The 15,471-nt window shown below is 32.5% G+C and overlaps 1 protein-coding gene across 1 annotated transcript in view; it reads left to right on the top strand.

Moving 5' to 3' along the window:
* The window catches only part of si:ch211-132g1.1 (hemicentin-2), a 46,840-nt gene extending 31,715 nt beyond the window's left edge, over nt 1-15,125 (top strand). The window contains exons 8-11 of the mRNA XM_056463514.1: nt 4,350-4,649; nt 4,758-5,003; nt 5,773-5,919; nt 9,777-15,125. Coding sequence (XP_056319489.1) covers nt 4,350-4,649; nt 4,758-5,003; nt 5,773-5,919; nt 9,777-10,072 — 989 coding nt within the window. The 3' untranslated portion in view covers nt 10,073-15,125. The remainder of the gene's footprint in view (nt 1-4,349; nt 4,650-4,757; nt 5,004-5,772; nt 5,920-9,776) is intronic.
* Nucleotides 15,126-15,471: the final 346 nt, after the last annotated feature.

Raw genomic sequence — 15,471 nt, 5'->3', positions numbered from 1 at the left:
GTATTGCTGACGTACTACCACAATATATTTCATTGCACTTTTCAGAAGTATAATTAACTACAGAAATGCATCTACAATACTGAAATACATAGCAAAAGTAAAGTGCACTTTTAATACTGATGTACCTAAGTGCAATAAATTATATAACATATCACTATATTGGCTCTCTCAGTTTATTTAATGTTACTTCAGTTGTACTGCAGATTTTACTGCTGTTGAACTTTATTGTATTGTAGTTGAACTGTGTTTATACCTCATTATACTGCGATTTTGGAGTTGCATTGAATTTTGCCACAGTTATGCTTATATAGGCTACTGCTGTTGTACTGTTCAGTTCACTGCAGTTATTTTTTACTATTTATTTTTGCTAATAAACTCTTAAAATTCTAATTAGAAAATTCCTTGAATCCAAAAAAACATCCCTGAAAAAAGTAAAACAGTGAAGTTTATTCATAAATTCGAGAGGATCACGTGCTTATGATTGCTAGCGGCTGGATCCGCATTATCCAATTCTCAATGCACCAATTAGACGATTCCTAAGCTACTACAAATACCCTGGGTTACATACCACCGATATCTTCGTTTTGAAGAATCCCCCCCATCCACCCCTACTCCTCCTTCTTCCTAGATGGGTGACACGGTGGCCCAGTGGTTAGCACTGTTGCCTCACAGCAAGAATGTCTCTGGTTCTAGGCTTTACCAAACCAGCAGACATTTCTGTGCGGAGTTTGCATTTTCTCCCCGAGCTCACGTGGGTTTCCCCCGGGTTCCCCAAAAAACATGCAACATAAGTTAATTGACTAATCCAAACCGGCACTATAGACATGCTCCTAGTAAATGGTTATCTCTCAAGAGCAATCACTGGCTGTTTATTGGTTATTACAGCAGAGGAGTTCTCGAGATCTACCTGAGCTCAAACTCTCCTCTCGCCTTGCAATGGGAGGGAGCCACGGGCTTGAGGATTTTATGAGCTCAGGGCTCTCTCCCGGGACAGCATGCCAAACAAGCTTATAATTAATCATCAGCTAAGTGTGAACTCTTGAAATATTCTTAGGAGATGTTGAAGAACAAATCCCTTGGAACACAAGTGCAGCACAGTTCTAACCACACCATTGGCATATTAGACTACAGCACAAGTGCAGTAAAGACGGAGTTTAATTTTGCAGTTATAATTTTACTGCAGTTATACTTCTATATACTGCTGTTGTACTGCAGTTTTACATCAGTTTACTGCAGTTATTTTTTGTGAAGGAAGAGTCAGTAAATGGTGATAGACTTTTCATTTTTGAGTAAACTATCCCTTTTAATGATTTAGCATGTGCTTTTATCTAGTTAGACTTACAAATGAGGGCAACAGAAGAAACTAGACCACCATAGTGAGCAGTAGTAGACCACATACACTCAAAAACACATACATTTTGCTGCTCATTCAAACTATTTATGTAAAATGAGCTTGAATAACACTATTCTTGAGATCTTTTTAGGACAACCTAATTTTTTAGGTTCAATCCACTTAAATTTGTTACACCGTGTCCTAATTGTGAAACCAACATCACTACTTGCTATACACTTATTTAACAATAGACTTTACATATCAATTTGCACACAGCAGCTGCACAAACAGCGTTGTATATAGTAATATACCTATACATACACTTGTCAATTTGTATATTCTTTTTTAATATATATTTATAATCTGTTTTTTGTCCTGTCTCTGTAATTCTGTAGCACTGTAGAAGCTCACGAAAACAAATTCCTCGTATGTGTAAACATACCTGGCAATAAAGCTCTTTCTGATTCTGATTCTGATAACAGTACACAACAAGATTCCGGTGACAAGCAATTTGTCTGTTTGCACCAAATGTGAAGCAACAGAAATATTTATAATACCAGCCATTCAATAAAATACAAGCCACTGCACTCCCAACAAAACGGTAAAGGTTTTTAATGTAATTAATACATATTAAGCCTCTTTAAATTATTAATAGGCTTCTGACTGATGTTGTTATCACAGTTCTGACTTTCATTCTCAAACCCTTTGCTAGTTACTTTATTTTCAAGACCTGAGGGGAGCTATCTGAAACTGGTTTCAGTAGTATAGCAATAAAATTCACATACAATTGTATTAAAACTCACATTGGGAGCATTTAATACTGAATTAAGCACATAATCAGTACCTGAGGTGATCATTATTTTAGTAATGCACTCAAAAAATAACTTTTGCTGCTTGTTTAAGATACGTTGAAACAAAACAATTCTTAAGTTTTTATTGAGGACAACTTAATTGTTTAATGTTAAATCCACACAAATTTGTAAAAATGATTAGGTCAACTTGTTAATTGATGAACGCTCAAGGCAGGGGACTCATCTCAAGCATTTATTCAATTATTACATCTATAAACAACTTGGAGTTTATTCGTGAAGCTTAGCAAAATGATTTGAACAGAGAATTTTCAGATCTAGAATGGGCAGATGCTTTAACTCAGGTACATTCATCCTCACTCTGTGCTAGACATGGTTTAGTTCCATTTAAAGTTCTCCATAGGCTACACTTTACTAACTCTAAATTAGCAAAATTAGCAAAATTTACCCAAATATTAGCCCTGCATGTGGTAGATGTTCACCATCACCTGCTACCACTGCTCATATGCTCTGGTTTTGTACCAAGTTAGAAGCTTTTTGGAAGGGGATTTTTGAAACATACGAACAGATATATAGCACTCCAATTGACCCAGATCCATTGATGGGCATTTTTGGTGTGGTGCCTGAGAATATAGATCTCAGTAAAGACATACTTTCAGTTATTGCCTTCACTACAGTACTAGCAAGACGTTTAATATTATTCAAGTGGAAAAGAGTAGACCCCCTAACGCACGCTGACTGGATAAATGAAGTGATGTCTTACATTCAATTGGAAAAGATTAAATACATGATTCGAGGCTCGAAAAGCAAGTTCCTAGACAAATGGTACCCCTTTATTAAATACTTTTGAACTCCCTGGCCTTTAGAAAAATTTATTTATTTTTATTTTATTTTATTTGTTATTTCTATATTATACACTTTGGATGTTACCAAACTCCTCATGTCAAATGAGAACATATTGACGAAAAATATAATAATGTATTTCCTCTCTGTCAACTTTGATATATCTGGAAGGTTTTGTGATTCAAGAGAATATGACCTTTTTTATATATATATATATATATATATATATATATATATATATATATATATATATATATATATATATATATATATATATATATATATATATATATATATATATATATATAATTTCTTTTTATTTATTATAATTATTATTAATTAATTTGTTGAATTTTTTTATTTTATTCATTTTTTTTCTTTTCTTTTTGTATTGAGATGCACCTCTTTTGTATATTCCCTCTTTTGGATGTTGCCAAGTCTCTCATGTTAAATGACAACATATGTACTGAACAAATATGGTACACTCTGTTTTCTCTCAGGAACTCTGGAATGATGTACAGTATGTATATGTGTGTATGTATGTATAGGTGTGTGTATGTATGTATGTATGTATGTATGTATGTATATATGTATATATATATATATATATATATATATATATATATATATATATACATACATACATACATACATACATACATATATATACACATATATATACATACATACATATATATACACATATATATTCACACATATACATATATACACATATATATATTCACACATATACATATACATATATATATATATACATATACACACACACACACACACACACACACACACATACACACACACACATATATATATATATATATATATATATATATATATATATATATATATATATATATATATATATATATATATATATATATATATTATATCTTCTTATTTTTTTCCTTTTCTTTCAACGCCGTGGTTGTGGTAGGGTATGGGTAATGTAATGCTTTAAATTGTAGATGCAAAAACTCAATAAATAAATATTTAAAAAAACAAAACAAAAAACTTGTTAATTGATTTGTGTTGGGACAACATGATGGAATTGTGAAACCCAGCAGTTTTTACAGTGTATATTATTCTGTTGTTATGCCGTGAAATCTTAGAACTACAAGCACAGTTGCAGACGGTTATAACAAAAATTTCTTTTAACATGGAAAAGATACCTTTTATCACGTTGTGGTGCCGTGTCGAGTGTAGTTAGGACACGGTGTTAACTTAATCGCTTTGTTTTAAAGCAACTTGAAAAAATTGTTTGGAACCCTGCATGTTTTATAGTGTATGAGCCTTTAAAGCCTGTTGAGTTCTATCAAATGCTAATATCATTTTATTGATTACAGTCTCAGCACAGACATGTGGAGAACATGTGCTAGAAGGAACATCCTGCAGCATTAATGGGAAAACAACAAAGAATGAAAAAGCTGCTGATATCAGATGGGGCTTTACCTCCAGTGATGGAAACCCAACTGACTGGAAAAAAGGATCCAGCAGAAAACCTCCAGCAGGAATAACAATAGAAGAAGACGGATCTTTAAGATTTGAAAGTGTTCGTCAGAATAACACCGGCACATATAAATACACTGCTTTTGATGCCAGTGGCACACAGATTGGGGATGAAACAGTGGAACTGAGAGTTTATGGTAAGAAGACAAATTTTCACATCTTTCCAAAATGTTAACAAAATAAGACACTTCATATTTCTGTGGGAGTTCCTGAAGCTGCAAATAACCATCACGTTTCTATTACAGTGAAGGCTCCTAAACCTACTGTGACGATCAAATGTATTGCATCTCAAGACATTGTAATACTCCACTGTAAAAACCTTGAAAACATTAAAGATCTGACCATATCCTGGTATGAAGATGGCACGATCGAGAAAGTTGAAAAAAAATCTGAGCTTACCTTAAAATTGTCTGACGTGATAAACAAACAGTATGCATGCAGTCTAAGCAATCCTGCAAGCAATGCACAAAGTGAGAGAATTACAGCCTCATGTAAGTCATATTTATTGCACATTCTCATTCCTGAATAAATAAATAAATTAATCTTTATTACAAATATTAATTAATGTTCATGTTGACCACAGAAAACACCTATTTTTAGGCTCATTAACAGACCTGATCTTAAAGGGATAGTTCACCCAATCACTCGGCCGTTACTTGCTCCAAACCTGCTTGAGTGAATTTGGAGTGAATTATCCCTTTAACTGCACACGTTCTCTGGTATGATTACTGGTTTACCAATCGACTGAGCAGATCTGTTCACTTTTGCTTTATTGCACTGGTTTTTAGTCTGGCCGTTTCCTGTTTTCGCAGTTATAGCTGACGTACAATCACCAAACACTGACAGTAAAGAGTATTTGTTAAGTTCAAGCTGACTGTGCAAAAAAAATGTGTACAACCCATAAAAGCCTTCATTAGCAGTCTAAAAGCAACTAATTAGTTGAGGTTTTTTAGCATATATGGATTTCTTTAGTTGTTAGCAACATCCAAACATTTCAAGTCAAGAGAATCTTTAGAAATATGCTTTCTGAGAAAAATGGAGACGAGTTCAATACTTATTTCCCCATCTGTATATTTTCTATGAGAAAAATCTTGGATTATTCAAAATATGTGAGCTAATTTCCTCCATCTATTTAGTAAACCATTTGCATTTTTTATATTATTGCTGATAATCAGTGCATCCCTACTTCTCATGAAGTTTTACAGTTTTCAATGATCCACTATTGGTTACTGACTTCATTACATCTGTCCTATCTTACAGGTAGTTCAATACCTATAACACTTTTCGGCTTTGATTTTTGGATCATGATTGGGATTTTAGCAGGTGGAGGAGCGCTTTTGCTTCTGCTGTGTTCTGTTCTCATCTGCTGTGCATGTCGAAGGTGTAGACACAAGAAGCACAGACTAGGTATGTTTTTATCATTCTTAAAATAATGCTCTGAGAATTGAGATTTTTAGCAGTTGTTGTTGTTGTTGTCAAACCTGAAAAGTTCACAGCATTTTTCTTCAGCGTACCAATGTGTACCTTTTGTAAAGCTGCTGTGAAACAATAATTATAGTGAAAAGCGCTATACAAAAAAACTTGAATTGAATTCTTGACTGCCAAATCATATCTCAAATATACTTGTATAAATAGAACAATACATTTTAAACATATCGATAAAAGTTAGTTTGCTCTTTCAAAAACTGGTTATTAGTTTTAATTACCCATTTTTAATACAGGAACACAAAGTCTTTACTGCAGTTTTATATGTATTAGATACAATATGTTGACGGAGACAGGTTCTGAAAATAAACCTAAACTCTAAAAAAATGTAATGATTAACATTTGCATGTTATGAATTCGTTTACCTTTTGTATAAGAATGCATTTGCCAAATCTCTTTGTTTAGTTGGCACCAGAGAGATCTAGAAGATCAAACCAGTATCCTGTATGCAAATGTTTTTATGTGGCTTTCTGAGCCATTTAGCAGAACTGTCAGCATTAAAAACGGAATTTCTAAGAATCAACAGCCGTGATAATAAAAAAATAATTAAAATTGACAACAGAAGCATGAATAACAGCGTGAGAAAGTTGCAATCTTGAAAATGCAATGTTGGCATATAACATTTTATTTAGCAATATTTCTATTTTTATGATGAACCTGTAATCAATAGTTTTTAAAAAAGCATTTTATTATTTTATTAAAATGTATTTTATATTTTCACATTTTTAGTTTTAAGTTTTGAAAGTGTCTCAGCGATGCATCAAGTGCTTCATTCCCGCACCGGCTGTGCGGATGCGATGTGCGGCGCTCTGTAAAATGATTCTCACAATGAGTTTCTGTTCTCTCATCCTTCGGACTGAGTTTATTCTTCCGAGGGGAATACTTCAAGTGCTGCGAATAGGTTGTAAAGCCTGGCTCATTGTGGTCAAAGTAGTTGATTAAATTAATAAAAGAGAAACTGACGGGCGCAATATGGATTGTCAATAGCAGAAAAGGAAATGTTTATTAAGTAAAACTGGCCCCAGACCGTTTAGTTTAGTCTGCGTCAAACCTGCAGGAAAATATCAGGCTTTGATAAAAGGCTGGTTATTTTACCAACGATTAGTGTCAATAGTGGGAGTCTATTGCAGATTTCAAAGAAAGATCTTAATATTAAAAAAGAAAACACAAGCTGAACCACAACAGATCAATGTCATAATGAATGCTCAAATAATGTAGCCTAGTTTACAGAAAGCATCATGTTTTTAGTTAGATTGTGCTGTCTGTCATATACAGTAGGCCTATAGGTCTGTTATTTTTACTAAAGAAGATCTATTATTTGAGTTTATCACCAGAACTGTAGAAACTGTATTAGGCTTTAAAAAAAAAAAAGGCACAGTATCAGGATCGGATTTGTATTGATATTCTGAATTTTGGTATCGGGATCAGATCGCTCCAAAAAAATGGTACCGATGCATCCCTAATTTGCCCTGAAGTTGTAAATAAAGTGAGAAATATGATCATATACAATTGAGTTGTACCATATAATAAAGTTGTACCAATATCGTTAACATAACATAATTTACGATGGTATAAACCATTATCATATGAGATTATTTATATTGTGATGTATATCGTTATATGAGATTACTTGTATTATGATATATATCATTATCATATGAGATTATTTATATTGTGATGTTTATCGTTATATGAGATTACTTGTATTATGATATATATCATTATCATATGAGATTATTTATATTGTGATGTATATCGTTACATGAGATTACTTGTATTATGATATACATCATTATCATATGAGATTATTTATATTGTGATGTATATCGTTATATGAGATTACTTGTATTATGATATATATATCATTATCATATGAGATTATTTATATTGTGATGTATATCGTTATATGAGATTACTTGTATTATGATATACATCATTATCATATGAGATTATTTATATTGTGATGTATATCGTTATATGAGATGACTTGTATTATGATGTATATCATTATCATATGAGATTATTTATATTGTGATGTATATCGTTATATGAGATGACTTGTATTATGATGTATATCATTATCATATGAGATTATTTATATTGTGATGTATATCGTTATATGAGATTACTTGTATTATGATATATATCATTATCATATGAGATTATTTATATTGTGATGCATATCGTTATATGAGATGACTTGTATTATGATGTATATCATTATCATATGAGATTATTTATATTGTGATGTATATCGTTATATGAGATTACTTGTATTATGATATATATCATTATCATATGAGATTATTTATATTGTGATGTATATCGTTATATGAGATTACTTGTATTATGATGTATATCATTATCATATGAGATTATTTATATTGTGATGTATATCGTTATATGAGATTACTTGTATTATGATATATATCATTATCATATGAGATTATTTATATTGTGATGTATATCGTTATATGAGATTACTTGTATTATGATATATATCATTATCATATGAGATTATTTATATTGTGATGTATATCGTTATATGAGATTACTTGTATTATGATGTATATCATTATCATATGAGATTATTTATATTGTGATGTATATCGTTATATGAGATTACTTGTATTATGATGTATATCATTATCATATGAGATTATTTATATTGTGATGTATATCGTTATATGAGATTACTTGTATTATGATGTATATCATTATCATATGAGATTATTTATATTGTGATGTATATCGTTATATGAGATTACTTGTATTATGATGTATATCATTATCATATGAGATTATTTATATTGTGATGTATATCGTTATATGAGATTACTTGTATTATGATATATATCATTATCATATGAGATCATTTATATTGTGATATATATATCGTTATATGAGATTACTTGTATTATGATATATATCGATATATGAGATTACTTGTATTATGATATATATCATTATCATATGAGATTATTTATATTGTGATGTATATCATTATATGAGATTACTTGTATTATGATATATATCATTATCATATGAGATTATTTATATTGTGATGTATATCGTTATGAGATTACTTGTATTATGATGTATATCATTATCATATGAGATTATTTATATTGTGATGTATATATCGTTATATGAGATTACTTGTATTATGATGTATATCATTATCATATGAGATTATTTATATTGTGATGTATATCGTTATATGAGATTACTTGTGTTATGATATATATCATTATCATATGAGATTATTTATATTGTGATGTATATCGTTATATGAGATTACTTGTATTATGATGTATATCATTATCATATGAGATTATTTATATTGTGATGTATATCGTTATATGAGATTACTTGTATTATGATATATATCATTATCATATGAGATTATTTATATTGTGATGTATATCGTTATATGAGATTACTTGTATTATGATATATATCATTATCATATGAGATTATTTATATTGTGATGTATATCGTTATATGAGATTACTTGTATTATGATGTATATCATTATCATATGAGATTATTTATATTGTGATGTATATCGTTATATGAGATTACTTGTATTATGATATATATCATTATCATATGAGATTACTTCTTGTGATATATATCGGTATCATATGAAATTATATTGTGATATATATACGGTGACATGAGATTTTTGTCACATCAACCAGCCCTAGAGTACTTGCATCACTTGTAGCATCTGAAAATGACAATAAAATGATTATCTTGTCTTTGCTACCTTCTAGATGCGGAAGAGTTCAGATTGACTGAGCTTCAACCTCCATTTAGCAATGGTACCAACAGATCCAAACAAACTGCAAGAGGTCAACCGGCACCACCTATCCCGCAAGAAGAGTCCATGCACTGTAACCCGTCTCCACAATCCACGCCACAGATACAACCTCAACCCAAAGCTCAGATCCGCGCTAGACCTCCGCCACCACCTCAGGACGAGGATGAGGAAGATCCACCGCCCCTACCTCGCCCGAGAAATAAACAACACCGGAAGAAACACCAGGAGCCCTACCGTCCAATGGAATGAGATGCCTGCGTATTTACTGAACAATAGCAATATGAGAATTTCCTGCAATTACTTTGGTAAACTAACAGCCTTATTATATGGTAAGAGCGCCATTTAATACATAGTTCGCTATCAATAAAATTAGTAATTTTTTAATTTTATTGAACAAAGTTTAAGAACTTACAATGCCAAAGCTGTTCACAATAGAAAAGTAGATGGTGGTGTATATTTAAAGCTACGACTGCACAATTTATCATTTATTTGTACTCGCTATAATGGTATTTGCAATATCAGTATCACAGAGAGGTGCTATAAATGGCATTTATTCCATGCATAGATTGTTTTATTCACATTTGACCAATCAGTTAGGGCCTTATTATCTTTAGACTCACCTCTAGAGTAGTTGCTGTTCTGCTATTGGCTAAAGTGGCCCAACGATGAACCTAGAGCTAAAAATTTAATTAAAAAAATAGTCGAAATGAGAGATGAAAATTACAACAGCAAATTAGAATGAGAATATCTGCAGAGTTTTTAACAATTCAATGTTTTAAAGAATAATTGTTTGCATCTTGCTTGAATTAGATTTAATAATATCAGAAAAAAATCTAGAAACTGTTTGTTTTAGTATGATCATTACATAAATAAATAACTTTTTAAAAAATAGCTAATAAAAAAACATTTCTTAAATGTTACTGCAGCACTCAATATAGCATATCACATTTCTTCCAAGTATTGTGGCCCAACTTAAAAACTCCATAGTTATGAGCACCTACAACTTGTGCGCTTTATTTGTCATAATTTACAATGCAACTTTAGCAAAGATCAAAATTTAATTTATTAAAATCAAAACAATTTCCATAAAGTATACATAAAACCATTTCCCAAACTGTGTTTTCGGTTTCAACGTGTAATTCTGTTGTATGGTGCTGCGAAAAGGGGCGGGATTAAACAAGATGATTAGACAATTAAAAAAAGTGAGCAATTGGTCAATATTTAAAATTTCTGTACAGAGAGGTCATGTTTTGATCTTTGATTGGTCTCACTCAGTCACGTGATGCGATTTTATAGAGTTCACCAAGCTTGAACTTTGCAATGCAGCAAACTTGTTGCATGAGCTTGCGTTTCCGGTCTGACACATTTGCGTGCATATAAATGGAAGTCTATGGGCAAAAAGTTCGTGACCTTAACTCTAAATCACAGGTGTTAAACTCAGTTCCTGGAGGACTGCAGCTCTGCACAGTTTAGTTCAAACCCTAATTAAACACACCTCATGATTTTCGTTACATGGTGGGGCACTACACAAAAATGCATCCCGCTACTGCTACATTCCAGTTTCTCACTCAAAACATCAGTCATTGTTGTTGTTGTTTTTAATAACGGGTTATAATTGCCCCAAAACTTATTAAAAGGTAAGTGAATTATAATAGCGTAAACCTTTCTGTAATCGTAGTAGTGTTGTGCGGTATTTGTTTAACCTTATGAGGTTACGTGCTGACTGACTGACTGACAGGTGCGTGATGCGTGAGGCCAGCAAACACGACGTAGCTTTCAGTTAGGATGAACAGTTTCCATAATTATACTTTATTTATAGATAAAGGGCTGTGGTTCTGCATACAATGACTTTATCTTGCTGGAGTTTAAAACCGTTTCACTTTACTTCAGGACGCATTAATGCCGCTCTGTAGGTCTATTGGAGACATTCAAAAATATTCCTAGCAAATCTTAATAAATGTAGATGTACTCACTGCATAAACCTGTTAAAATTGCACTTCAGCAGCGTATATTTGAGGGCGTGCAAGAGGTTTTGTGCACGAACAGAGGAAATCGGTGCACAAGCAAAAAGATTCACATGCTCGTATTGCATAAATTTGATCTCGACTTGTAATACTGCACTCACCAAGTTCAAGTTCAAGTTGCTTTATTGGCATGACATTCAATACAGTATTGCCAAAGCACTTCAAGTATGTAGTATACTAAAATCATTAAATAATAAAAATTTTAAATTATAATAATACAGTAAATAAGACATAAATGACAAAAAAAACAACAACAAACAAACAGATAATATATCACCACATTTCTCCATTTGTCATTGAAATAACGCCATAGGTAGTTGGTAGATTTGTGTAAAAGGTCTGCCGCCACAGCTGGAAAATATCCTAGAGGAAACACTGCTCCTGATCAAATAATTGAACCGTTCAGGTGTGTTTGAATCCTACAAGTGAGTGTGTTGAAGCAGGGTTAGAACTAAACTGTGCAGGGCTTCATGAACTGAGTTTGACACCCCTGCAACACAATGCTTTTTTTTTGCCATCTTGATTTCCCAGAAACATCATATTTAATGTATTTAACATATTTGTAATGACAATTAGCTTTAAACCATGATGAACGGAAAACAGTTTGCAAGCAAAAGTGACAGCATTCATTATAAAGCCATAACTATTGTTTCTAATAGCATCACATTTTCTGTAAACTCACTTTGAAAACAATCACTGAGTCCCAGGTCAGAGGCCGCATCCTTTGAAGGATGTCCGTAGGATGTTTCTAGGAAAGTTCTGTCAAAATAATGTCACAAAATGAGAAAGTTTATAACACAAGGACTGTTCAAGTCCTGGACTATGCCAAGATTCACCAGTGACGACAGGACATTTTTAGAGAGAATCCCAGATTACACTTTTAAATGTGAGTATTGTGTTTCAGTTTATTTATACCCTTATGACAATTAACCATAGTGTTACTACCAAGCCTATATGTCATCAGTTGGCCATATTGTAGGCTAAAAACGTAAACAATGGCACTGAACCAAATGAAACTCACATATTTTGCTAGGTTATGAGCTGTAAATAATAAATATTATTAACTTAAAATGTTTAGTTTAATAAGTGAAAGATTAGTTTAATATCTTTAAGGTTAGTGTGATTTCACCAAATAGGACTTGTTATTAGATTAACATCTATGATGATCCTGGAACAACATTCCAATCAGCCAATCCGAATTAATGGATATGTTTACTGTTTATGTTAAGTTTAGACTTATGGTTAGGGTTATGTACTTGATTGTTCTCCAACTTTTATTTATGGTTGAGTTTAAGGGTAGGCAATAGGCATGGATTGCATTTTCCAACAGAAATGATGTTCCAGGATCAACATAGATGTTAATCCAGGATTGCATTGTACTTCCCTGCTGAAAAAAACAGCTTAAACCAGCCTAAGATGGTTAGCTGGTTGACCAGGCTAGTTTTAGAGGGGTTTTGGCCATTTCCAGGCTGGTTTCCAGCCATTTGCAGCCTGGTTTTAGCTAGTCAGGCTGGTTTAAGCCTGGTTTAAGCTGGACATAGCTGGTTTGGGCTGGGCTCCCAGCCTGGATAGGCTGGTCAAGCTGGTTTTAGCTGGTCAACTTCCAGCCTGACCAGCTAAGACCAGGCTGGAAATAGCTGGAAACCTGCCTGGAAATGGCCAAAACCCCTCTAAAACCAAGCTGGTCAACCAGCTAAAACCAGCCAACCAGCCTAGGCAAAAATCAAAATCATGCCCACCAATATCTTAATTAACACTGTATATTTTACCGCCTATTGAACTCAGTTTGCCAAAACAATCCAGTTTTCTGCAAAATTTAAACTTTTTAACATGTTCATACATAAATGGGGCAAGGAGACCATATTAAAGCCCCACTTTAAATATTAGTCCACCTCTCACAAAGATTAAATAGCCTCTGAACTGCGACACAGCTCAAGTTTATGTTGGACGACGATGCTAATCTCTCAAACCATTTACTAGTCTGTTTATCTCTTAGCCAAATTAGGCCTATACTATGCAATTTACGTTAATCAGTCCAGTGTCAGCTTTCCTAACATTTGTAACGTCAGTTAATAACGTCAATTTTAGTTAACAACGTCTATTTTAAACAACAACATTGTATCAGCTGCTTACCTGCTCATTAGATACATTTTTCGTATATCCATCTTTTAAAATCGTGATACTTTTAAAGTTGTTTTAGTGACATTTTACACCGTGGAGATCACCTTTAATCACGACCACATCAGATTCATCCGCGCTAAACAGCGGAGCCCAACCACAGCTCATGTTATTGCGACAAAACAATGTTCCTCCGCGAGTTACTTGTAGATTTCAACCACTAGAGGGCCAAATGCGACGAACTGTCATTAAAGCTATGCTAATTATTTATTGCTTTATTAAGTAATATAAAGTAATTGTTTTGCAAGACTTGTATTATAATTGTAATTCAATAATAAAAAGTTGTGCAGATTGTTTTATTTTTGTATTTTTTCAACAGTTTTTTTCTTATTCGGCCAGTAATTAGGCCTATATATAGAATTATATATTATATTTTGGCCAAATATTCTGTAAATCTCTAAAAATAATGCAAACCGTTACTATTGTCATATTTTATCACAGTTTTATCCACTTTAGGATTGCTTTCTTTGCCTTTATGGCACAAATACTGCTGTTTTTTTTTTCTCTAATACTGAAGAATCTAATATTTCTGAGCTATAGACCAAGGGTTTCCAATCTCTTTTATTATGAAAGGCCAAAAACCAAACTTGATTGAGGGTGGTGGGTAGAAGGTAAATATGCCAAACTGTATTACATTTAAGTGACCATGGGTAATTTCCTAATTTATTTAATAATATAAAGATATAACTAAAAACATCGCTTTAAATTAACTAATGCAGTATATATTTTTTACATTTTATGATGAGCTTATTATTTTTAAAAACAAAAACAGTCCCATTTATAACAGAATGGAGTTCAATGTCAAATACACACCCACATTCCCTAGTTTGGGCATCTCTGTTTTAGAGTAATATATATAATTTCACTTGATTCTTAAAACGAGTCCTTTAAATGTGCACTAAATAACCAGCTTTTCTCTCGTGTGTCTCATGCAAATTGCTGTAAATATATCTGAGGTTGTAATTGTCTTTAGGGGAGCAATTTTAAAGTGCAACTAATGTGTGCTTTGTATTTGAGCCTGTTTTCTCAAGAGTGTATATTCATTTTATGTCTGTTTGAGAGATCACAAAAGTCAGAAATAAAGACTTATATATATTTAACATTGCATATCTAGCCATTCTTATCATTTAAAATGTTTTGAGATTTTTTTTGCATTATTTCTGAAGGTTTATTTCTCATACGGAGACAATAGACATGGGTTTCAATTGTGTTAATCAGAGTGCAAATGCAGAAGCGTGCTTCTCTAAAGCTTTGTGATCTGTGGTGACTTTTCACACTTTAAGACTACATATCAAACTTGCAAGGCCTCAGGGATGTGGTTAACTGCATCTCATTTCACCTTCTACGTGTCAGCTTTTTTGTATTGTCTGCTGTTTTCCTGTGCGTGGGAGATGTGGCCTCTTAAGATAAACCTGCAAAAGAAAGCATTATGAAAAATAGTAGGAG

This window comes from Danio aesculapii, chromosome 1, assembly GCF_903798145.1.
Source record: "Danio aesculapii chromosome 1, fDanAes4.1, whole genome shotgun sequence".
Taxonomy (NCBI): domain Eukaryota; kingdom Metazoa; phylum Chordata; class Actinopteri; order Cypriniformes; family Danionidae; genus Danio; species Danio aesculapii.
Note: the sequence above shows the minus strand (reverse complement) of the source record. Positions and strands in the feature narration are given on the sequence as shown.